The sequence below is a fragment of the Drosophila kikkawai genome, chromosome 3R (genome assembly GCF_030179895.1).
Source record: "Drosophila kikkawai strain 14028-0561.14 chromosome 3R, DkikHiC1v2, whole genome shotgun sequence".
Classification (NCBI taxonomy): domain Eukaryota; kingdom Metazoa; phylum Arthropoda; class Insecta; order Diptera; family Drosophilidae; genus Drosophila; species Drosophila kikkawai.
The window spans coordinates 24,466,842-24,490,469 of NC_091731.1; the positions used below are offsets into that span (position 1 = coordinate 24,466,842).

At 43.2% G+C, this 23,628-nt stretch overlaps 1 protein-coding gene across 1 annotated transcript in view; it reads right to left on the minus strand.

Annotated features, from left to right (window-relative positions):
• side-III (sidestep III) overlaps positions 1 to 23,628 on the minus strand; it is a 73,150-nt gene that overhangs the window by 22,013 nt on the left and 27,509 nt on the right. The window contains exons 2-5 of the mRNA XM_017161329.3: positions 14,833 to 14,965; positions 5,381 to 5,519; positions 5,229 to 5,298; positions 4,859 to 4,969 (exon numbers count right to left, since the gene is read on the minus strand). Of these exons, the coding sequence (XP_017016818.1) occupies positions 4,859 to 4,969; positions 5,229 to 5,298; positions 5,381 to 5,519; positions 14,833 to 14,965 (453 nt within the window). The remainder of the gene's footprint in view (positions 1 to 4,858; positions 4,970 to 5,228; positions 5,299 to 5,380; positions 5,520 to 14,832; positions 14,966 to 23,628) is intronic.

The window sequence follows — 23,628 nt, forward strand, 5'->3', positions numbered from 1 at the left end:
CAAAGTTCGAAAGGGTGTCACTGTATAAAATATTTCACTGTTATGGATACGATTTTGGGTACTCCCTTTGCAATTTAAATTCAAATTTAAATTAATATTTAATGCATAAATTAATTTTAAATTTCTGTGCCAAATGTTTTTTGCTTCTTGGTGGCCCCCGCAAACTTTTCCACTCATGCATTATTAACCCGCCCGCCCTTTCGTCTAGCGAGAGTTTTCCCGAGGTGGTTTTCTAACGGAAGCGGCGTGACCACAGAGCCGCGTTCGAAAATTTATGACCGAAAAAAAGTGAGGGAAACTTTCAACATTTTAATGATAATGCGCATTTAGCTGTGTGTACCCAAGGCTTTTAAAAAAGGCTTAGCCAGCTTAACTAGCAAAGTTGGGGCCCTGTCCTGCCGTCCTGCCCGGGATGGACAGATGGATGGACCAGGCAAAGGGGGCGAAGCCGCCGCCAAACGCATAAGCGTGAATATTGAATTAGTTGGTTTTGGGGAAAGTTTTTGGGGGACATGCTATGCTGATGACCCTGGATGGAAAACAATACTGACGGCAATGGGGTAGATTAAAAAGGCAAATTTAGACACATATTTATGCGATTGTAAAGCGGATTAGTGTATCACAAAGCTTTGACTAGCGCGGCATTCAATTTGCAATATATCAAAATATTAGGCTCTAATTAAAAGAGGATTTACAAAATGATGATTTATGGGGAGTCATTTTCTAAAAATACACAGTTTGAATCATTTTAAAAGCTTATTTGCCACATTACGAGTGATATATAAACTGTGAAATTAAGAAGATAAATTAAGTAAAGGCTTGAAAGAGTGCTTGATCATCTTAATTCATTTGTTTAAGTCAATAAATACGGTTTGGTGTTGTTGACGTGTTTTTAATAAATCATAAATGCCCGTTTAAATTCAATTTTTACCTGTCCAAAGTGTAAATACTAAATTAAGAGAATATTGGCTTTATGTTTGAGTAACCATCGATTTACTCTTCTGAGTTGTGAGTTGTGAGCACTCGATGCACTTTTCGGAATCCGGCAGTCCGGCATTTCGGATTTCAATTGAAATTCTGCAATCAGGTTTTCGTTTTGCTCGGAGAAAGTGGAAGGGTAGAAGGAGGAGGCACTGGCATTTCACTCGCTCACATATCAAATGTACGAAAATATTTTTAATCCGTTTAAGTGCCCAAAAGCATCGGGGCCCCGGGCTGCCTGCCCTGTCTCCTTGGCCCAATGCCAATGGGTTTGCCTTGGTTTGGGCCCATTAAGTGAGCCAAGTGAATGCGGCGGAAATGAGCAACAATAGCAACAAGCAGTTGGGGATTGGCATCAGGCACACAGCAAGAAAATACAGAATTTAGAAACACTTTTTATATCATTTTCTGACTTTGATGGTGGGTCAAAGAGTGAGTCCACCGATTTTTTATCACTTTTCATCATTTGCCTTTGGAAATTATTATCTTTTCTTCAAGAAAAGTTGCTTCCAAAAAATCATCTTGTGTATTAGTAAGAAAGCATAAAAGTGAAATTTTCGCTTTCTTTTCCCCCAGTGCATTGGGTCCATAAAGACGAGCTTGGGATTTGGGGGTGAAGATTGGCGGGTGAAAGTAGCTGATAGCTGGAGTGTGGACTTGGGAATTTACTGCCCCGGCTCAGCCCGAATTGTGGCTGATTGCAAAGGATACTCGGCGACAATAAGCTAGCAAGGACACACGCACGCACAGACACACACACACACACACGCTCCTCCCCGAAAAGTGAACAGGATGGGAGTGCAGAGATAATAGACAAATAACAGTTTCCCTGCGGCATTTAGCTGACTTTCAACCACACGCCCAGGCCCAGTTCCTACTCCCAGTTCATTTCCCTTCTTTTTCACCCACAACAAGCCATCCCCCCACCCGCCCACTTCCTTTGTGTAATGAAGACAGCGCGCGTTTGCCATTTGCTAAGCCATACTTACGCTTGTTGACAATTGCTTGCCGGACAATGCTCCTCCGGAGATGGAGCCGGAGCTGGAGCTGGGGCGGCAGAAATATGCAAAGGACTGCGGGATCTGCAAACTGGACACAATGGATAAACCGGGCCCCTTTTATGGGGGCATTCCTAGATTAGCTTTTTATTGCCGGTATTAATTGCTATTAGTCGAAGTTAATAAACTTGATAAAGCAATTTGGCATTTGGCGTTTATTGTGTTCCGGGGGCTATGATTAGTGGCTGGCAATAAAAATGGCGTCAGGTTTTGCATTAGCTTTAATCAGGACCCGCAGTGGGTCGACCCTCTATCATCCATCCAATCCTGTGCCGGCACAATTCCTCACCATCGCTCCGACGACGCCATGTGGCGTTGAAATTGCGATATTAGTTAATTTGGCTTTCAGCCCTCCCCTCCACCGCTGCAGGAGCCAAATGAAATACGAGCGTGCAGTGCGGTCTCTGAAGGAGCTACCCGATACACTGGAAAATTTATCCTTTGAAAGTTGTACAAGTATTTTCAGTTTGAAATCATTTAATTGAAAGGTGAAAGGGACTTTCATTCTAAGTAATATTTTGGAACATTTCTAAATTTGCAATTAATGTACAGGTATTTTATTTACTTTATTTCTTCAAGTGCAACTCTGGGGTTGTGTGTAAAATGTTGCATACGAATCAGTGGCACTGCCTGGGCTGTGCCACCTGCCAAGAAGCGTGTCGCTCAGCAGGTGTCAAAAGCGAGTGTCGTCGTAGTTTCACGTTTGCCTCCACCCCCACCCTCTCTCTGCCTCTGCTCAAACCCCTCGAACCCCTCACAACCCGCTGAGCACCCTGAGTCCCGGGTGGACTGGCTCTTTGCCTCATTCACATGCGGTTAGTCAAAGCAACGACGTGACGTACAGGTGCCAAAGCAAAGCCAAGGCGCAACTCAAATCCTTTGGCAGCACAATGCTGCACGTAAACGGTGGCAGAAGGATGCAGTTGTGGCTGTGGCAGCAGCCCCAAAATCATCCACAAGCACCTGCCTGCCTGCCATTCGAGAGGCGTGTCGAATAATGAGCTAGCATTTGGCAAGAGCGCCGAGAGCAGACCAGCACAAAGCCGGGGATCTTAAGCCGGAATTGGGCCACTACTTTGGCCTTTTTGGTGATGGCTTCCAGGGTTCAAGAGCATCAAGGATCTTTTAGCTTTAACTTTGCACAAATCTTTAAGATTCTTGATTGTTTTTGAAAAGCTCTTTAGTAATGTCAACTTTTTCAGCTAATTCAAGCAGCTCAATGAACTGTGTCCTGTCTGTAATTATTAACTAATTCCCCTCTCACAAAGGACTTAAAAACTTTCGCGTATATCAGTAAGGACTTTCTCATACCCCAGTTGAAAATTTCAACTTAAAGCTTTGCGAAAAAAAAAGCTGCTCGCAAATCGGGCTGCTAGTTGACATGGAAAATGCCTGGGGTGTGTGCCGAAAATATTGTTGTCAGAAAAGTTAATGATTTATAATGCTGATGTCGGAGCATTCGTCGTCGTCGCCGTTGCCGTCGCCATCGCCGGTTCCGTTGGGTTGAGCTCGTATTCAGTATCCATGGGGGCTCAGTCATGCGAGGAGGCACCCTCAAGCCATAGCCATAGCCAGAGCCAGAGCCAGTCAGCCAGTGAAGCGAGCAACTTGTACAAAAATTTTCACACTTGCCAGTTGAAAAAAAGCAAGTGAAAAGTTTAGGGGATGCGGTCGATAGAGGCGGTTGGGGGAGGTATGGGGAGCTGAGCTTCTCCGTTCACCTTGGGGACCTCTTTAAAGATTTACGATGCCGCATATGCCTACAGGTCATGGCTTGGCCAATGGATGTGGTGGCGTACACAACAAAAGCACACCCAGACGCTGGAAAATTGTTGCATTTTCCTTTGAAAGCAAACTGGCACTGACAGCGCAGACGATGTTGTCGGCGTCTGCGGAGCGGCAATGTCACCGCAGACTTTGACATACATTTATTTTTATTATTTACGATGACTTAGCCAGCCTGTCCTCTGTCCCCCATCCTCTATCTTTCACTTCACTCGCCCACAGCCTCCTCGGTCACGGCTGGGGCCTATCTGAAGCTTTTCATCTTTAATTCTTTAAATAGACTGACAGGGTCGAGTGGAAGGGATGTCTCCGATTGCACCGAGAAAAATGCATACATACTACTATAATTCTTATGTTTTGATGTTACTAGCTTGGTTTTTAGAGACATTTATCATTTAGAATGCAGGAAATTCATTTTATTTTGGCTTTTGTTTCAAGATATTTGATGAATATCATTGTGATGTACCGCTTATTCGTAAGCCACCCAAGTGGTAACCTTGTCAAGAGCAACTCAAATTGATTTTGGCAATAATTCAAATAAATACCTGAATACCTAAAATAAAACCAATAAAAAAGGAAAAGAGTTGAGCAAATACATAAATATTGTATAAAACAAATAGAATTGCCTGTAGGAGGGGCGTTAAGTCGCGCATCAATATTGGCTTTCCACTAATAACTGAGAGATATGTATAAATAGGCAGGTGCTGCAAATCCTGGCAGCTGGGACAGGGCGTGGCCGTAAAGGCTTTTAGCAAAGAGATTAATAAAACCCATTTAAGCTGCAAATAGCCGGGGTTTATAAATGAATTATATGGAAAATTAATTAACTTTGATTTAGTAATACCGGCTTATTTTGATTTAAATATTTTTATAGCTAAGTTATCAAATCAATTTTCTCTCTCTGTGAAATCCTGGAAACTGGAATTGCGTTTCTGTGCCGACCTTTCGAGCTTGATGGCCTTTTGTCTGAGTGCCACATTTATGTGGCAGAGTGTACGTGTATGCGCTGGTGTCGTTTATCATGATTTACTTACCGCCACGCACTTCACATGTCAACACAATATTATCGCCCTCGAGCAATGGACCCACAGCGCCGGCAACATCGCGACCGGAGGCATCGTACACGAGTATTTGGTGCGGAGGAACTGCGGAGAGAGGAGTGGAGATGCTGTTACAAAAAGGATGCACTAAGAGCCAAGTATCCAAGGAGTAACTTGAGTAGTTTTGATCATTTCTATGAAACTTTAGGCAAGATTTTGTAGAATTTCATTTACTTTAATTTGTTAAATCAAGTTTTGATTGCTATAAATATATCAAGATACTCCTTGTGACTCAGCATTTCTCTGAGTGTGCTCCACAGAGCTCTCCTTAATGACAGTGCACTGCCTTTAGGGGGTTACTCACCAATGACCGTTAAATTAATTCTATGATTACGCGTGGGCGAGTTCTGGAAGTCGACGCGGCAGCGATAGACCTGTTGAGGGGACGCAATAAAAAATATACAATAACATAGCGTACTTTTCGGGGCCGGTAATGGACCGTTTTGAGCCACTTACGCCCTCGTCATCCAGCTGAATGTTGTCCACCGATAACTTGGCCGGCTGCTGTCCGGTAACAAAATACGCACGTGGCCCAAACGAGTTGGTGTCCGACCAGTACAGGGCCTTCTCGAAGGGTCGTCCTCTCACATCGAAACTGTAACGGATACGGGAAAAGCAGGCGGAAAATGTGTTAAAAGTTGCCTAAGTAGTTGGTCCCCAGCTATCGCTGGATCTACACAGCCGCTGGGGAAATGCAAAAAAAAAAAGGAGGAAAAGTAAATAAAGGGAAATATAAACAAAATATTGACGATAAGTTGTGTCAGCAATTGCCTCCCAGAGCATTTCGGATGTTGCCGCGAAGGTCGTAAATTTTAATGTGATGTGGAAGTTTGAAAGGCAAGGTGTAAAGGTTTGCGGGGGTGAATTTTTACTTGGAGCAAACAAAAAATGGGGAAACATTTTTCAATTCAATGTCTTATTGCGGTGTACCGGAGGTGGCCTGTCCTCCCCCTTTATCTTCATGTAAACAGGTTTATCACCAAATATAAAAATGTTATATAAAAATAATAGTAAAACGAGGATAAAGAGATTACTTGTCCCTTTTTTCAATGATTAAAAACAGAACTAAAGTAAAGTGTATTAAGAATTATTGAAATTAAGCAGTTGGGTAAGTGTACATTTTAAAAGAAACTCCAGCGTTATGGTCCTATTTCACCAGGTTTATTTTTTAAAGTCTCCAGAGAGAGCCACTAAATAAACCCAAGAACTTATTGGGCTGACTTGGGTTGCTACTTCCCCCCACTTTAAGCCATAAATATTGGATGGAAAATTGTAAAAAACGACACGCTCGCAAGTGGGGCTTGGGTCTGGGCCTGAAATTTCACGCGTCTACGAAATGACCCTTTTCCTGTGCCCGATGTTCCGCGCAGGGCCAGGCGTCGACAAAGCGAACCCCGAGCATAAATTTGCACGCAACTAATTTCTTCCGTTTCGCATTATTTTCGCAGCCCAGCACAGGGCCAGCAAACGTTTGCAATTTTGCGCATTAAAAAGCCCGACGTGCTATCTTTGGCGCTTTTATTGTATTTGTTAATGTCCGTCTGAGGGCTTTGGACGCTCTGGCCCTGCGACACGCCGTAAATGACTTGACGGTGGCGAAATGTTCCCACAATTCTTTTTCGTGCACTTGAAGAAAAGAAAGCTATATATTTTGCTTAAATTCTATACTCAAGACACTTTCATCCTTAATAAAAATGGGATATCTTTGGGTATAGAAAAGCATAAACATTTAGAAATTCTAATCCTAACAAAAGCTAATTAGTTTTCTTCGAGTGTGTCTTTCTAGTGACCCACACACCAGCATGTCTTCTTTGCACAGTCATCGCAAGTTGTGTCCTTTTGTTGTTTCCGCTGTCGTCGTCGTCGTCGTGCAGTCTGCGCTATCTGAGGGTCCTTCCAACTCCCCGGAACCCACCCGGACCCCCATACCAGCGTTGCGGTTAGCGAAGCGGTTTGTCATTGTGCCGGCTGCCAGGATTGTTCGCGGCCTCCGCCCGGCGGCCGTATTGTTTGCGCCTTTAAGTGGTTTTTTATCATTTCGCCGCTGACACAATTTATATCCGGTGCTCATATTTCTTATGCTTATCACTGGCTAGGACCCTGCCTCTGCCGTGTCATGTGTTTGGCCATTCCTCTAATTGTGTTCAAAGTGCAGTAAGCCATGCGGCGAATAAATTACGGCATCTAAGCCTTGCCCAAAGCCGGGCACGTTCCCTAATTAGCCTAATTAAATATATGCGCGAAAATGTAAACATAACGGACTGAGAACTCCTTGGGAAATTTCCTTTTTAAGACGGCGCTTCAAGTTCCTGGCTCTCGCGCTTTTCTCTCGCTTTTCCCGCTTTTCCCGCTTTTAATTTTGCGCATTTGCAAACAATAGAGAAACGCCGAATAGTCAACAAAGGCGGAGGAGCTCTGGCGATAAGGCAAGGTGGACTGGAGTGGAGTGGAGTGGCGAGGAGTGAAGCTTCCTTCGCCGTCGCCCAAATATGGCCAAGCGCACTCCTCCTTGCCCTCTGTTGACGTTGTGTTTTCCCGTTGTTGGCCTTAGGAAACAATAATGCCAAGTTTGCACAATAAGCAAAGCGGCAAAGAAAATGGCAAGGGAGGGGACAAGGCACACAGCACAGAAAACAGAAAAATAAACGCCAAATGCGAGGGCAGTAAAAATTGTAAAGCAGCAAAAACAGAGAAAAAAGCAAATGGGTAGCAAGAGGCAAAATAGAAATGGGCCAAGCCAAGAAAGGAAGACAACATTGTGGCAGTTGCAGAAATGTTGACGCTCGTTGTCGAGGATGGCCAGAAGATGGAGAAAGCGGAGGAGAAAGTCCAGGACTGTGCTCAGGAGACAATTGGTCGCGACCACGCAACCAACGTTCGTTTGAAGAGTTTGCTGTGCACTTAAACAGATTCTTTAAAAGAAAATTATAACTCGTAAGGTAGAAATCTAATATAATATATATATAAGAAGTACAATATAATAAGGCTTTAAGTATACCTATGGGAGTAAGTATACTCCTATAGGAGCTGCCCCCACAAAGCACCTGAGAGACACAGACAGCTTGTCAAAGCTAACCGAAGCACCTACTCTGGAGTCGCAGTTTTCCCATTGGAGTGAGTTGTTCTGTGACGTTTTTATTTATAGAATCCAATCTAATCCAATCTGATCTATTGAAAATATTTATCCGTAACACCAGAGCTTTAATATTACTTTTTTTTTAAATTTGTTTCTGCCTGTGTACCTGTCTTGCTCGCATTGGCTTTCTTTCATTCATTCACTCAGTCTCTTACTTTTCCTTTGTCTATGGTCTGCTTTTTTCCAACAATTAGTTGAGTTTTATTTATTTTGCGTTAATTGGTAGCACTTTATCTTCGGACTGAATGAATGAGCCGCGTTCTTTAAACAAATCCCGAAGCAGGGCGGACCTTGAACTGGTCTTTGCATGGTTTTGGTAATTACGCTTCGTTTTTTTTTTCGGTGGCTTGGGTGCAAACTTTCGGACGTCGCCACGCCCCCCGCTTTTTCGAGAACCTTCGACCCTTCCCCCCCGAAATCCAATATCAAAGCAAGCTTCTCATTTGCCATTTAATGTTATTCTTTTTTGTTCGGTCTTCAGTTTGTAACGCTTACGAAATCCTATTCAAAAAGATTGCAAAAGGGCTAAGCGGGGGCAGGACGGAGGAGCTCACCCAAAAAAAAAGAAAATAAAAAAAAGGACCAAAAACTTTTGCACTCACAATATCCATTGAATAATTTTATGACAATATGTGTCAGAGCATGTCGGTGTGTGTGGGTGTGTGTGTAAGCGTGGGAGGGGGTGTGCGAGTGTGCGTCGGTATTTTCTGACAGTTTAAACAGATGCTGCTGTCGTGTGAACGCTTTTGGCCGAGATTCCCAGATTCGACGGGTTTATACTCATTATTTAAACATGAAGAATGAGAAGATAACTTGAATAAAGATATATTTGAGCCCTGTGAGTTAGATAAGACGTAAGCAAGGCTTTTAATAATAATAATAATCATTCCAAGCCCATAATTTATGAGTATCTTTTAAAGTAAATTATTGAGAAAGGCTCCCTAAATGAATGAACGAGAAATCTGAAAGGAGTTTCAGGGATTTCGTATTACTTTGATTAATATTTGTAATATATTTCCTTTCTCCAACCTTAAAATTTAAGAAATACATGACAGACTCCTGTAGATTTTACAACCGAATACTATCCATTTTACAGGGTATCACAAAGTGGAGTAATCCAACTATGAAGCGCATGACAAAAGGTAATAAACTATGAGGGCATGAGGGTCTCCTCGACATACGACCCACTTTGGCCGCTTTATACACAAAACGAAATTAGACAGGTGAGAATAGGCCCTCGCATATTGTGCTCCACTACTCACTCAGGTGTGCATATATATTGTCTGGCGGCCCCTATCAAATTATGCATAAAGAAACCCTATCGCTCTCTGGACCTGGCAATGTATACTCCGTAACTCGGCAAAAGTGGCAACAAATTTAAAATTGGTTTCCACGCAGCGCGCACACACACACAGACATAGTTACATTCGTGCAAACAAAAGAAACACAGCGCCGAGAGAAATATGAAACAATAATAACACCAAAAAAAAGGGGCTGTTTACACGCCCCCATATACACTCACACACACACACACACACACACAGGCACACCAACTGAAACACAAGGGCGCAGACAAAAGTATGCAAATGGTTTTACTGCCCCTTTGTTTTTCTCTCCTTTTTTTTGGCATGTGTATTGGTGTTATTATGGAGCCATGCTGTGTAATATCTGTAAATTTCTTTTGTTATTGCCAACAACAGTGTCCCAGCCCCAAACTCCCCCCCTCCAACTCCCGGCGATGGTCGAGATCCCCTCCCCTTGGCAGCGGGCCGGTGTTGACATTTGTTGGCATCATTCCACACATTGTTGCCGCTGGTGTTGGTTTTTGTTTGGTTTTCGCTTCATCTTCTTCTTAACTTTTACTATATAATTTGTAGCATATGAATATATGAAGGAGCCAACCAGCCGGGGGGACTGAGGGCGGGGGCGGGGACTCCTCTGAAAAAAGCAAGAAACAAAGAACGCAAACAACGCCGTCGTCGTTGTGCTCGCTGGCCAAGTTCAAATTTATGCAGTGTCGCCCAATAAATTCCGCAATAAATTCAAAATAAAACTTTCATCTTGGTTGCCTATTTGGTTTTCGGGTTTTCATGTGTGTTGTGTTGCCGCAGGTTGGTGTTTCAGATGTGAAAAATCTACTCAAGGATGGAAGTATTAGAGGGTGAGAGAGGGGTTTTTAATGATATGCGAAGCCTTTTTTAAATAATAAAATATTATAGAATGGTAATGAATGGTTCAAAACAAGTTCTAAAAATATATTGACTACTATTATTCTCTGAAAGAAATATTTGTTTAGCTTACTTTGTAACAATTTCCAACTTAAATTTTAACTTCTCACTCAAAAGAACATAACATAAATATTTAATAGCGGGAAATTAGGACTAAGAACCGATTTAACAAGGGCACAAGGAAGTTAATTTCGCAGAATTTTCAAATTACTGCAAAATGGCTTCCAATTACCGAAATCGAAGTCATTAAAAGTTAATCCTGACGAGAGGGTGAGTAAGTAAGAGAAGTTTGATAATCACCATCGCCCCCTTCGCCTCCGAATACACAATCGCTGTGAAGATTGGGCCCAGGACCATTTCCTCCGGATGGTGACCAAGTGGTGAGCCGACACAGAAAATCCCAGCGTTGGCATTTCCCAGTTTCAGTGGAAACCGAAGCTTAGTGGCGGTAAAATCGATTTGCATGCGCCGCTTGCATTTCCGCTTTCTCACACACGCACACAGAACGGCACCCACACAATTGCATATACATTTCAAACTTAATTACAGTTTTAAATATCCCGTCTAACCTGAAATTCGCGCAAAGTGCTAGCCGCTTGTCGCTCGTAAAAAGCCCCGAAAATGCATGCGACTTAATTGCCTTTGGCCCAAGACTTTTCGCTGTCCTTTGTTATACACTGATAAAAATAATGGTCTATAAATGTTTCAAATAGTCAACATTTTCAATATTTAATTTTATGTATTGCTTAATTGTTTAAGTGGATTTAAAAAATTAAAAACAAATTATTTAAGCAAATATCATGAAAGCTTTAAGACCAAACTTTCCAACTTTTTAATTCGTTAGTTTTGAAGGATCCCATATTAAATTTGTAATTTAAGTGTATCGTTTCCTGTTCTTTGCAGTGATTCCGCCATCTTCAGTTTCCCCCTTGGCTTCCGGCGGCGTTGGCCTTTATTGCCAGCCATTTTGAATACCATTTTGTGGTTTATTACTTTTGTGGCAGACCGATGATGATTCTCAAGCAGCCATCCAGGCACACACACGGCCCGCTCTGCTGAGAGTGCACCTTCAATTGCCACCATCGCTTCCACTTCCATTACCAGTCCCTGGCTCAGTCCCTTGCCCAGTCCCAGTCCCCGTCCTGTTTCCATCCAGATCAGACTGTATTTATTGGGCGATTTCCAGGCGGCTGCCGGCGATTATGGCAGTTAGCGTGGCACCAGGATTATCCCGCTTTTGACAGCCAGACCAGCGACTCCTCTGTTCCGAGCAGGAAAGACCGCAGCAGGACACACCCATCCAATCCAATCGCAGCGAGTTTCATTATTCATGCCATGAAACCCATGGATAGCTGGCAGACAGCAGCCAGCGGCCGGCTGGCCAGGCATCCAGCTCTAGGTGAGCTTTAAAAATCAATTAACCTTGATTGTGGGCCAGGCTCAAAGTCCATTGCAAGCACTTCAATATTTACGCAAGGTATTCGAGGGTATATACGATTTGAGGTGCATTAATGTACATATATATAAAGGGGATAATTGAGAGGGATAACATTAATCTCTTAAACTTTTCCACGATATATACTTTTTCTTGGTCAGTAATTAACGGACAAATTTGTTTTCCAATTACAATTAACAGGTAATCAAAGAGTTTAAAATAAATCCACACAACACTGTTGTATTTACTTATTTTTAATTTTCATTGTTTTATTCATGACTTCATCTTCTCCTGATCGCGACCTGAATCGAAAGTCGCCAGAGACCTGGCGCTTGCAGTGCTCTTAACTGCTTTATGTATCGATTCAGTCCGCTGCCGTTGCCATTTCCTCTGGCCTTTTGTTTATTATGTAGGCTTTTGTGGAGGTGAGGAGCTTGGGAGGTCGACTGCCACCGCCACCATGGTTGCCATTGCCATTGATGGCCTGCAATATTGAACGTGACAGTTGACCTGTCGACCCAGAGAGCAGCTCACGCTCTTCTCCTCCTTACAGGTGGGTCTGGCTGTCATGGCAAATGTTAATTTTAATAATGGAACGCCAAGCTGGCCTGTCTCCGCTCTGCTTCTGCACCCCCTTTATATCCTGATTCCCGATTCATAACAAATAAATGTATAAAAATCTTATGAAAATCGCATTTCAAGGGTCAAAGTCAGCAGAAACAAATCCCAGCGAGCAATCCGACCCATAAAAATGAACCCAAGGCCCCGAAAAGGCCTAACCCTAGCAGCAATAATAATAGCAACAACAAGGACTGGCCCGTTGGCCAGTCAAACAACAAAGCAAAAGTTAACATTATAATTTTTAATATTTTTGCGTTTAGCCTCCTGGGCAGGACATCGTTTTGTTTGGGGGACCAGCCGATGCGGATGCTGAATGCTGATGCTGATGCTGACGCTGTTGCCGTGGCTTTTGCCTTTGTATCCGGGTGTAAAGCTGTCAAATGCAGGGCGGCTCCTAGACAGGACTTTACACGGGGTATTTGTGCCGGAGTGTGGTGTGTGTGCAAGTTTAGGTGGGGCTGCCAGCTGTGACGAGCCTTTGGAAATGTAGCAAAGCCTGTTCTGCCAAAAAGGATGTACGACACTGAGGCAAAAGCCACTGAGAAAACTAATAAGAGAAAAAATCGGCTTTAGAAAGGCCACTGAAAACTGTTGCGAATGCTGTCTTTGTAGACTTTTTGTTAACATTTAGTTTGTTAATATAAATCCATATGCAAATAAATAATTTAAATAGTTAATAATACAAATGTTATTGGAGATTATCAGTAGCTCTATTTCTTGCTCGTTTATAACTCTTTTCTAGCAGTGTACAACTATGGGAAACCTTGGAATCTCCCGCCCAGTGGGTCCTCTTTATCCCAACGAGTCTCTCTTTCCGCCCTTCACATGCTGCTTTCAATTTCGGCGCCTTTTCGGTTTTAGCTTTTGGTTTTGATTCTTTTCTAAGCTCCATTCTGCTGCCGCCCCGCTTCCGTCCTTGTGTCCTTCGATTTCACGCAGAGCTGGCAATTTTACACCGTAGCCCAGGTCCAGCCGGGGTGTTTTGTTGTATCCCGCCTGTCTCCTGTGCAGCTGTTGCTGTTGTTCTTATTTTCGATTTCGTTCTTGTTATTTATTTGCTTAAATTTTCTTTTCGTTGTTTTCTTTTTTTTCTGCCTCTGCTGACTTTTCCTGGAAGGGAAATCGAATTCGAATCACTTTCGGATATTTTTGGTTATAAAGTCGGAAATTTTTGGCGACATTATTGTTTTGGACATTTTTCTAGTTTTCCCCCTTGTTTTCCCCTGTTGTTGTTTTCGTCGGACCAAACGTTCGCCGCACTTTTCCTATTTTCCTACTTTCCGGCTTTCCTCATCTTTTCCTGCTTTGTCTGGTCTGAAATTTATTGCTTCCAATTGAGTGCACGAAATGGCAACAACATCAACAAGGATCGGAAAGGAAGAGGGGGATAGAGAGAGAGAGAGAGTGTCCTGCGAGCAGGACGACTCGTGAACAGCTCGCGCTCGCCCTTGAGATACACGTGCGTCTATACGTATCCATATCCATTGCCATATCGATATCCATGTCCATGTCCCCGTTGTTGTCTATGTCCTCATTCCCGAAATCCCTTGGCCCCCGCCTTCGATTTGTCCTCCCCCCCTGGCAACATATTGAAAAGGAAGCACATGTAAGCAAAATTGACAAGGCTAAAGGATATCGATGTCTGCTTATAATGTGCAACATATTAAACCTAAGCACACGTTCGCCGAGCTAGCTCTATAAATAACAGCAGCAGGAGCTCGAGGACATCGACATCGCCGGCGGGGTGGGCATCGGGGAGTGTAGAGCTCGCTCCTCCAGGACTCACCCACAATCAAAGTTGCCGCCAAAACAGTTTTCACTTTGGATGCCATTATTTTGCTGCCCCGCTTTTCACCTCGGATGTCCTTTGCCTCGGGCCCTGCGGCTAATATATGAGTCCATGTCGCCCTGTGTGGCCCGCCTAGCATGCCGTTGCTTTGTTTTGCTTTGACCCACTCCCGGAGCATGTCCTGGCCCCAGTTCCGGGCCTAGGCATATGCGGCAAAGCACACTCGCAGAAACCCAATTTTGGGTAAAAAAAGAGATAATAAAGTCGGTGAGGTACCGAAAGATAATCCCCAAGAGCGTAAGGACTATCTTATTTATCTATAATTTGTTTTACATTTGTTTTCGAATTTTATTTATGTGAAAAACGTGTCAGAGCGGACTTTCTGCCAGTGTAGTCCCCACTCGGCTCGACCCCAGTTGAGTTGATATTGATGATGTTATTAAAATAATAAATTATTTGAAAATTATGAACTGCTGCCATTTCTCATGAAGCTGTCGGGTCGACTGAGGAGGTGCGGCGCTTATAAATCAAAAGGTGGCCAGGACTTGGTCTGGCCATCCTCCTCCAAAGGGCGGAACTTCTGTCAACCGCACAGACAGACACTCACTGGGATATATACTTGAAATCTCAAAGAGACTATGAAATTAGCAAGTGCCTGGCTGCCAGCCTGTTAACCCCTATTAAAATTAGGCTGCTTACCTGTAAAGCGGCTTGCCGGCGCTCTCACGGAACCAGAGCACCATATACACCCGGTCGTCCTTTGCCTCCGGCTCGATGTCGCAGGGCAAGGATGCGGTGCGTCCCAGAACGGCCTCCACGGCCACTGTGGAAACTGAAAGGCAGGAAGGGGAGAATATAATTATTAGTGCACTGCAAAAAAAAAATTTTTATTAAATTGAATTTGAAAATTGTAAAGCAAAGATGAAGAAAAGAGATTACTTTAATTACTCACATAAAGTAATAACAAGCTTAAAATATAGGATTTGTATCAATATTTAAATATATTAATTTTCAATTTTATTTCAAGCTTTTAAATGTGTTGTATTTCATATTATTTTTTCTCTTTTAAAAGGCTTGTAACTTTCTTTATAAGCCTTTTTCCTTAGTGTATCATTACCGTTTCCACCTAATGCAATTGAATGAAATGGCAGGTGGGGGCAACTCTTTTGAAATGTCATGACAAAACTATTGCCAAAGTCATTAACACAATATGAAAATGTGCTTTTTCCTTGACGCGCGGGCTGAGCTTTTGTGGGCGTTGCCGCAATTACTTCGAATCGACTCGACTCGACGACTCCTTAGTCGATTTCCTAGCAAATGTCAACAAAACGCTGCCTTTTAAGTGTCACGTTGAGACGCCCGTTCCACAAACACGGAGCACGCAAGGCGGCGGCGACCGCACGACAACCTCAAGGCGGTCACCCATCCGCCCAACCTCCAAGCCGCCGAGCCGCCCAATCGCCCGGCCCTAGCTCCTTTCAACCGCAATAGCCGCTGACGTTCAGCGTTGTAGTCGCATAATCACAACCAAGTACGTGAGTGGGAATATTAATGCCAAATTGAAGCCAACGATAACGACAACGACAGCGATGACGTCGCAATGGTGATGACGATGACGACGAGGATGGTCTGCGGTCCGGTCTGCGATTTCAGGGCGGCCTCGTCTTTTGCATTTAAACTGCCAATTGATGTCACTGGAAATAGATAAATGCTAAGGGCGTTGCCTTCGTTTCCGGATGGCTAAGACCCACTCCCACTCCCATTCCGCTCTCCTCTATCCAATCCAGGCAAATGACAATGGATTAAAGTTGGCTGGCTGATTTCCCTGTTGTGATGTGACAGTTGAGTTAAAGTCCCTAATTGTCCTTTGGCGTGAGGAGGATCAAAGCGGTCGAAGGAGGCGGCACTTAAGTTTAGTTTACTTGCTGTTGTCGTCACAAGGAGTCGCCAGGAGTCGTAAATTAATAAGGAAACATGAACTGTAAATGCATAGCCATCAATCAGGCGGATGAATAAAACATTAATGGGTCCACGAGTTGCTGAATGCTTAAATATAACTCTCTTAAGCGTTGCAAAGCAGGGGTCAGTAGGTGCAGCGATCAAGGATACGCCAAATCATTAATGACAAAGTGCAAAATCAAAGAGCTGCTGCTGCCGCCTCCCTCCACCCTCTAATCTGAGCACTTAATGTTCCGCCATCGCCTGACAATAAAATTTCTGCCAAGCCCCAAAGAATTTGAATATCAATTGAATTCCCCAGGCAAATCAGGAAAAGGAAGCAGAGATATTTGCAAGCGATTGACGTTTACCAAAACTCCCACGAATCGATTTCGAAGCGTGTGTGAGTGTGTGCCGGCGTTGGGGGAATCGTATTGAAAATTCAATTGCTCGCTCACCTGTCCAGCTGTCAAAACCCAGAAACTCGAGCACATCCATCATGAACCTATTTGCAGCCTGATGCTCATTAATACCCAAAAGGGAGCCTCACAATCGTGTTACGCGTAATTTAATTTCTGCAGCCGCCAAAACGAGCGAGGAATAAAAATGCGAGTCCTGGGAAGGGACTCGGCTTGCAGACGATGCCAAAAATTGTTGACATTTATTTAATATGCGCACGTTTTATAGAAAAGCAATTCCCAGTCGGATAATTTATGGCACACTACAGAAATTTGCACATGAAAACGCCGGCCCGCAGCGCAGCGCAGCCCACCCACCCCCTGAAAGGACTCCCATGCGCACCAACTGGCTAACGGACGCACTGGCAGAGAGACAAACTGGCAAACGGACAGACTGACAAACTGACAGACAATCGGACGCTCAATATACATGGTGTATATGTGTCGGGTACACGCTACAGCTGTATTGTATTTTCGTGCGTTTGTAATTCCCATGTAAGATGTCAAATGCTCGACGAGCAGACACAGTTAGGCTCTCTATCAGTTGGCTGAAGCTTCCAGCACTGAGCGAAAGCAGAGAGCGTTAAGGTCTAAAGGAGTGGAATCTCTTCTAATCCAAAGCTGCCTTTACAGTATCCTAATTGATGGCTTATCTTATGCTATCTGAAGTTTTATCTAAGCATTTCAATTCTATCTTACTATGATCTTAATCTTAAAATCCTTTGAAGATTATGTTCTACATACATTTTAAATTTTCTGCAAATAGTTTTTAGAAGCTTCTAAACTCTTTAACTAAACTAATAAATTCTAAGTTATATTAAATCTTTTTGTTCAAGTGTACTCCTCCCGTTGCTGTGGCTGTCTCAGAGTCCCAAAGGCTGGCGGGCTGCAGCAGCCAAATTGACATAATTTGCGATATGCGCCTCCGCCTCCATCATCTCGTCAGCTCCTCCAGCTCGTCAGAGTCGCGCAAGCGTAAGTGTGTAATGAGTGATTTGCCCGTGGGGCTCACATGGGACTGAACTCCTGCTGCTGTCCACAGACCACGGAATCAGGCGGCCAAAACCAACTGGCTGGATTTTGGGACAAAGTGGCGCGTGCTGCGGCTTTAGGTGGCAAGCTGCTTCTGAGGTCGCCGGATTGGGCAGCCACAAGCGGCAACAGTTCAGTTACGGACAGACAAATGTCACTCCAACGCCGGGAGCCATATGTGTGTGAGGTCGTGCATGCGGGAAAATGGGTCAATTTGGGTTTATTAGTGCAAATCGAAGGCAAAAACTATTTTTGGATAAATGTATTCAAAAGCTCAGAGCATCATAATCCTTTCGAAGCTTTTAGGATAAGGTTTTAGACTGTTGTTTTGATTTTCAACTTGATTTAATTTATTTGCCTAAAATGAATTGGGATTTTATTTAAGTTTGATTTCAATTTAAGAGAAGAAGGATTTTATTTTAGTAGAAAACTTACTTTTCATTGCAAACCTTTTAGTTATTTAGTATGACGTAGTTCTCTCTCTTAAATCCTAAAGAATTACAACTGCAATTTATAACATATAAATAGAATAAGACCTGTAGGTTTTGTTTGTATACATTTATGGCTATAAACAACCCACGCCCAAAAGCTATGCCCAGTTAAAAATAGACCTGTTTATACATCTCTTTTATCTCCATCTTAAAGTTCTAGGAAATTGGCTTTTGTGTGCACACATTGCTAGTAAGGGCTCTGTTCTTCTTCCCTATAATGTCAATCAAAACTGATATTCATGCATGTAACCTTTGGCTACATTAACGACGTTTCGCACCCACGTGCACAAAGGAAATACCGAAGCAAACATCTTAACGAGGGAATGGGAATTTCCTGCTGGTTTCCGCTGGTTCCTATGTGCCACGGCAACTTTTTTCCTGCGTTACACAGTGTCATTTCACTTTTTATGCTGGCTAAAGTAGAAAACAAACACAAATTTCATTTTGCTGCATGCCCCATCGAGCTTGGCTCCGTTCCCAGCCATTTTATATACATATTTTTTTTGTTTTTTTTTTTTTTTGTTATGAAAATTGCCAACAGCTAGGCAACACATACTTAGCACGCAGCAGGGAAAGCAAGCGAGTGGAGGATAGATGGCACACACAGACGCAGTGGCACGTCGTTCGGCGCACTTGGGTTATGCACATAGTATTTATATTTATATAGAAAAGTCGCTGTCGCCGGCGCCAGCGTCTCGCCGCCTCGGTCTCGGTCTCGCTATATAAACGAAAGAAGCTGTGAAACTTATGCAAATTGCATTTCAGTGTCTGCTCAAAAGCTCGACACAAAACACAGTGCGGCGAGAGGGAAGCCGAAGGAGCAGCAGAAGCGGCACCAGCGCCTAAAAGTATGCAATGCTAACGCGCCTTGCTCCAAAAAGTTGTAGAAAATGCGCATAATGAAATCCTAGGCTACGGCCCTACACTGTAATTTTTCTGATATTAGTTTGTATTGAAAAAAAAAGGTATAAACATTTCTTTAGATTTTCCATTCATTGAGATTTTATTTAGCTTTGAATTTAAATTAGTTTAATTATTTTTGCTGGCTCCCAAAACTTGCACCTCTTAAGTCTCAGTGGACGACTTCTTAGCTCGGCTTGACTTGGACTGGCTTGCCTTTTTCCACGTTCCAGTTTCGCGGCAACGCTTCTGCTGCTGCGCTTTGGCTTAAACATCTTCTTTTTCTTTTCTTTTTGCTGTGTGTGTGTGTGTGTTGGTGTGCGAGTGTGCGTGTGTATATGCTTAATGTTGTTGTTTAAGAGAGCGCCAAAGTTTTTCTTCTCGTTTCACGCTACAACCGCAAGGATGCCAACGACAACGAGTCCTGAGCATGGTAATTTCTGCAGGTCCTGCCTGCCAGCCAGGCTGGATGTTTGTATGTGCTTCTGCGGCTGTGTGCGTGTGTTGGTGTGTGCACTTAACTGTAGACACTTGTAAAAATAGTGTGCGACTGCAGAGGCAGCAGCCACTGATGGCGACCTGGCCGAAAGCTAAAGCTAAAGCAGGTCACGTGTGGCATAAACGTGCCATTGCGTCAGTCGTTGCTATTTCTGTCGTTGGTGCTGTTGTTGTTGTTGCTGTTGCATTGTTATTGTTGTGTTGTCTTGGGCGTTGGAAAATTCCTTAAATAAATATATGTATATAGCGATATATGCCCTTGTGTGCGTTTTCGTCTTTCATGAAGCTCACTTGGGAAAAATACATGAACTTCTTGGTAAAATAACTCATAAAAATAATATTATTATTCTTAAATTTTAAAGTAATATTTACTAGTTAACGTGAGCAATTCATTTAGACATAGGGTAAATATCTCTCAGATACTTAGCCTATTTATTATGCAGGATTTTCGGAATATCGGTAATAATTTGTGTGGTCCTTGTTATTTACTGATAAAAAAAAATATGAAAAAGTAGGTACTTTTTCTGCATGCCTGTGTAATTGAGATGAAAGTTAATAGCCAGCATAGCATACTTTTGAGCGCCCAAATCGCAGGCTAACAAAATGCCAGACAATGCCAACGCACATATGCACGTACGTGTGAGCCAAGTCTGCATGTATCTGGGCGTGTGTGGGATATGGGAAAGTGAATGCCACTAAAAACAACACACAGTACAGTAGCATTGTTGGTGACGCTGCCGTAGTGCCTAAGTGGCACAAGGTAAAGCCGCATTGCTGCAGCCTCAGCCTGAGGTTCTCAGGTTCTCCGGTTCTCAGGTTCTTGGGCTCTCAGGTGCTCAGGTCCTCTGAAGCTCAGGTGTTTGGCGCCATTGCCACGCCCTCGTTTCGCTTGTGGCTGTATCTGTATGTTGGCACTATTTGCACTAATTTAGTTGAAAAAACAAACAAAGTCCTTTGTTCAATTTTCGCCTTTCAGGCTCAAGTGGTGGAGAGAGAACGGCAGTGGGAGTTTGGGTACCAAATGAAGAGAAAATGCACAGAAAACTTTAAGCTTGAAGGGAAATTGTATTAAGTTTTCACTAAACCTACGTTTGTTTTTAAGCAAGAAAATCATAATACATAAATTATTAGTTGACAAATATATATTTTTTTCCCATAAATTAAGGTTAATTTTTCTTCAGTGCATCAGGTATACCAGTCAGATTTCTTAGCCAAAGGATTTCATTTAGATGACGCTTAGTGGAGCAAGAATAACAACTGGAAAGTGTTAGCCCATTTTCCGCGTGCACCTCAAGCACATTTTCCTGCGCTGTAATTAGCAAAGTAATTTTTCTGCGTTTACATTAAGCCGGGCTTCTGCAATTAAATGCGCTTCATTCCGTTTCTGTTTCTGTTTCTGTTTCCATTTTTGTTTTCCTTCCCCAGATGAAGCACGGCAATTAGCATGTCAATTGACAGGACGGAGTCAACAAACACAAATTCAATTTCAACATGATAAATAAAATGCCAGGGCCAAGAGCAATCGTGACAGTCATGATACCAGTAGTCACAAAACTGGGACAATGGCAAATACATTTGCCTCTTACTCGCCCCCGTAAAACAAGTAAAGAAATAACAAGCTGCCAGGCAGGCAGGCAGGCTGCCTGTCTACATTATTATTGACCTTCGGCATTGTCGCAGATGAGTGGGTGTCTGGTTATTGATTTTCCATCGTTGCCACTTCAATCGATATTTGAATATGTGTGTTGCGTGTTCTGTGCTTGGACTTTAAGCCAAAGGAACTGGAGTGTCTTGAGCAAATACGTAAAGAGCTTCGGGGGAAGAATTTAAATATTCAAGAAAATAACCCTTGGCTTCCATTTTTCGCATGATTATTAAACAAATAAAGACCAGGTTTAGCTTAAAAACACGAACATATTTCCGTGTGACCCCAAGATACTTTTACTTTACTATTTTCAAGAGCTTTCCAACCTCTCGTTTGTGGCGTCGCATTACGAGACGTGCTCTCGACGGTCAAAAGGCCAGGTGCTAACCTGAGGCATGTGAATCAACCGGCTGGAGTTCAGATGCTGACCGCACAAACAGTGACCTCAGTTGGACTTCCTTTTGGCCTTCGGTAGCTTGATGCCTTGGATGCCAGGAATTACATCAATTACAGTGCCGGCTTTCCTTCAAACCGACCTGACCGAAAAAGTAAGAATAACGAGCCGCCGTCGTCGGACACTGGCCCAGTTTTCCCACTGCCAAGTAGCCCCCCCCCCCAGAACCCTGAGGCCAGCTTCTCTTCACTCTCCTCATCGTCCTTGTCGTGGTCGTCGCAGGAGCTGTCGCCATTCCACTCGTTCGCACTCGCACTGTGTACATTTGACCCGAAGTGCATTGGTCATCACGTGTGGCCATGTGTCTGCATTTGAGTGCACTTTGGTCAGCAATTATTTTACGTTGAGGTCGCATTAGAGGTGTGCGCCCTCGCAGCCAACAGCATTGCTGAGTGCGAGGGTCGATTGAGCAATAGAAGTGTAAATTCATAATTCTTAAAGGAAATATACATTATATTTAAGAATTGCTTGTCATAATCAATTAATATAAGGTCTTTTTATATCCCAGAAGTAAAATATGAAGAAATAATCAAATATTTTCAATAATTACTGTTTTAACTTAGGAATATTATCTTTACAAAGTTTACAGCGCTCTATAAATCCTATAAATTTGTATCCACCTCTTCTAAACTTCATTTTACCCAATCAACCCTCTACAACACCTCTGACTGCAAAAAGCGACTCTCTCGACACACCAGAACCAGTCAAGGTATAAAGTACAAGAGAGGTTGCCCAGATCTGCCATCCCGCCTAATGGTAGTTTCGTACACAGGGGATCGAAGAGCAAGGAGTCAGCAGGAGGAATGGCAGGAAGGTTGGGGAGAGAGACAGAGAGTGAGAGAAGTTGGCAGCCCGCAGGACCAGTTGGCCACTGGCAATGGCAGTGGCAGTGGCGCCGTGTCCTGATCCTGGCAGTGGCAGTACGGGACGGGTCCGTGGTGCCATGGCACTCTGGCACTGGCTGGCAGCATATTGAAGTGCTGTTCGACGCCAGCATTTTGCAGCTGCATTGTCATGTCAACCGATAAATTCACACATACGTGCCCGCATACCAGCAAACAATTGGCACCTTTGGCTATCCTTTTTATACCCAGGCACTTGAAGATTACAGGGCTGTACTGTATTGGTGGTAGACCTGGTAACAGGATGCTCTTCTTTACTTTGTACTTGGTTCTTAGAGCTCTACACTGGAGATTTAAAAGCTTAAGATTTAGTGAAATGGAATAAATAATAATATAACTTGTAGCCGTATACAAAATAACTGCTTACGAGGTATTCTATAGTCTATAAACTGGCCAGCCACGATTATTGTCGTTCTTTTTGCCATCGCGCTTGGCCACGTCGCAATTGCAAGTTGAAGTTCGAATTGGAGCAGCTGCTCGGTGCTCGAGAACCCAAAAATCCAGATCCCGAGCAAAGTGTGCGCACTGAACTGTTAGTTATGTTTGCCGGCAGGCGGCAGGAGGGCAGTCGGCCCACGAGTCGCATACGTAACGTTTCCGCTGCTTGACTACTGAGCGGAATGTCTATCAACTCAATATGTGTCTTTTTTTTTGGTGGCCAAAAGGGCTTTCGTGTGCGTGGAATCGCGGCAGCAATGATAATAGCGCCAATTGACAGTCCTGCCCAAACTGTGTGCGCGGCATAATTTAGTGGCATCATAAAGCTGCCGCAAAAACAAGCCTGAAGCTAATAAAACAAACAAACAAAAAAAGCCAGGGGAATTCCCGCCAGTCTGTTTAATTACACAGTTTGCAGTAAAGCAATTTAAATTGGAATGCCTTGCCAATATGACTGACTCATGCTCTTTTTTTATTACAATATCTGAATAAAATGTCAGCAATAAAAGTAATATTTTTTCTTTATGCTGAAGCTTTTTAGCTTCTAAGTGTATGATTTTTAATTGATCAGCATATATACTTTGCTTTTATCAGAATATATAAATATTTTAAATTCAGATTAAGTTTTTTTTTTTGCTTCCGTGACTGTATAATTATAGGAAATGTAAGTGTTTGTTTTTCCCTCATGTTAATTTGCTGACACAGGGAAATAATTGTTAATGCATTTTATTTCTAAGAA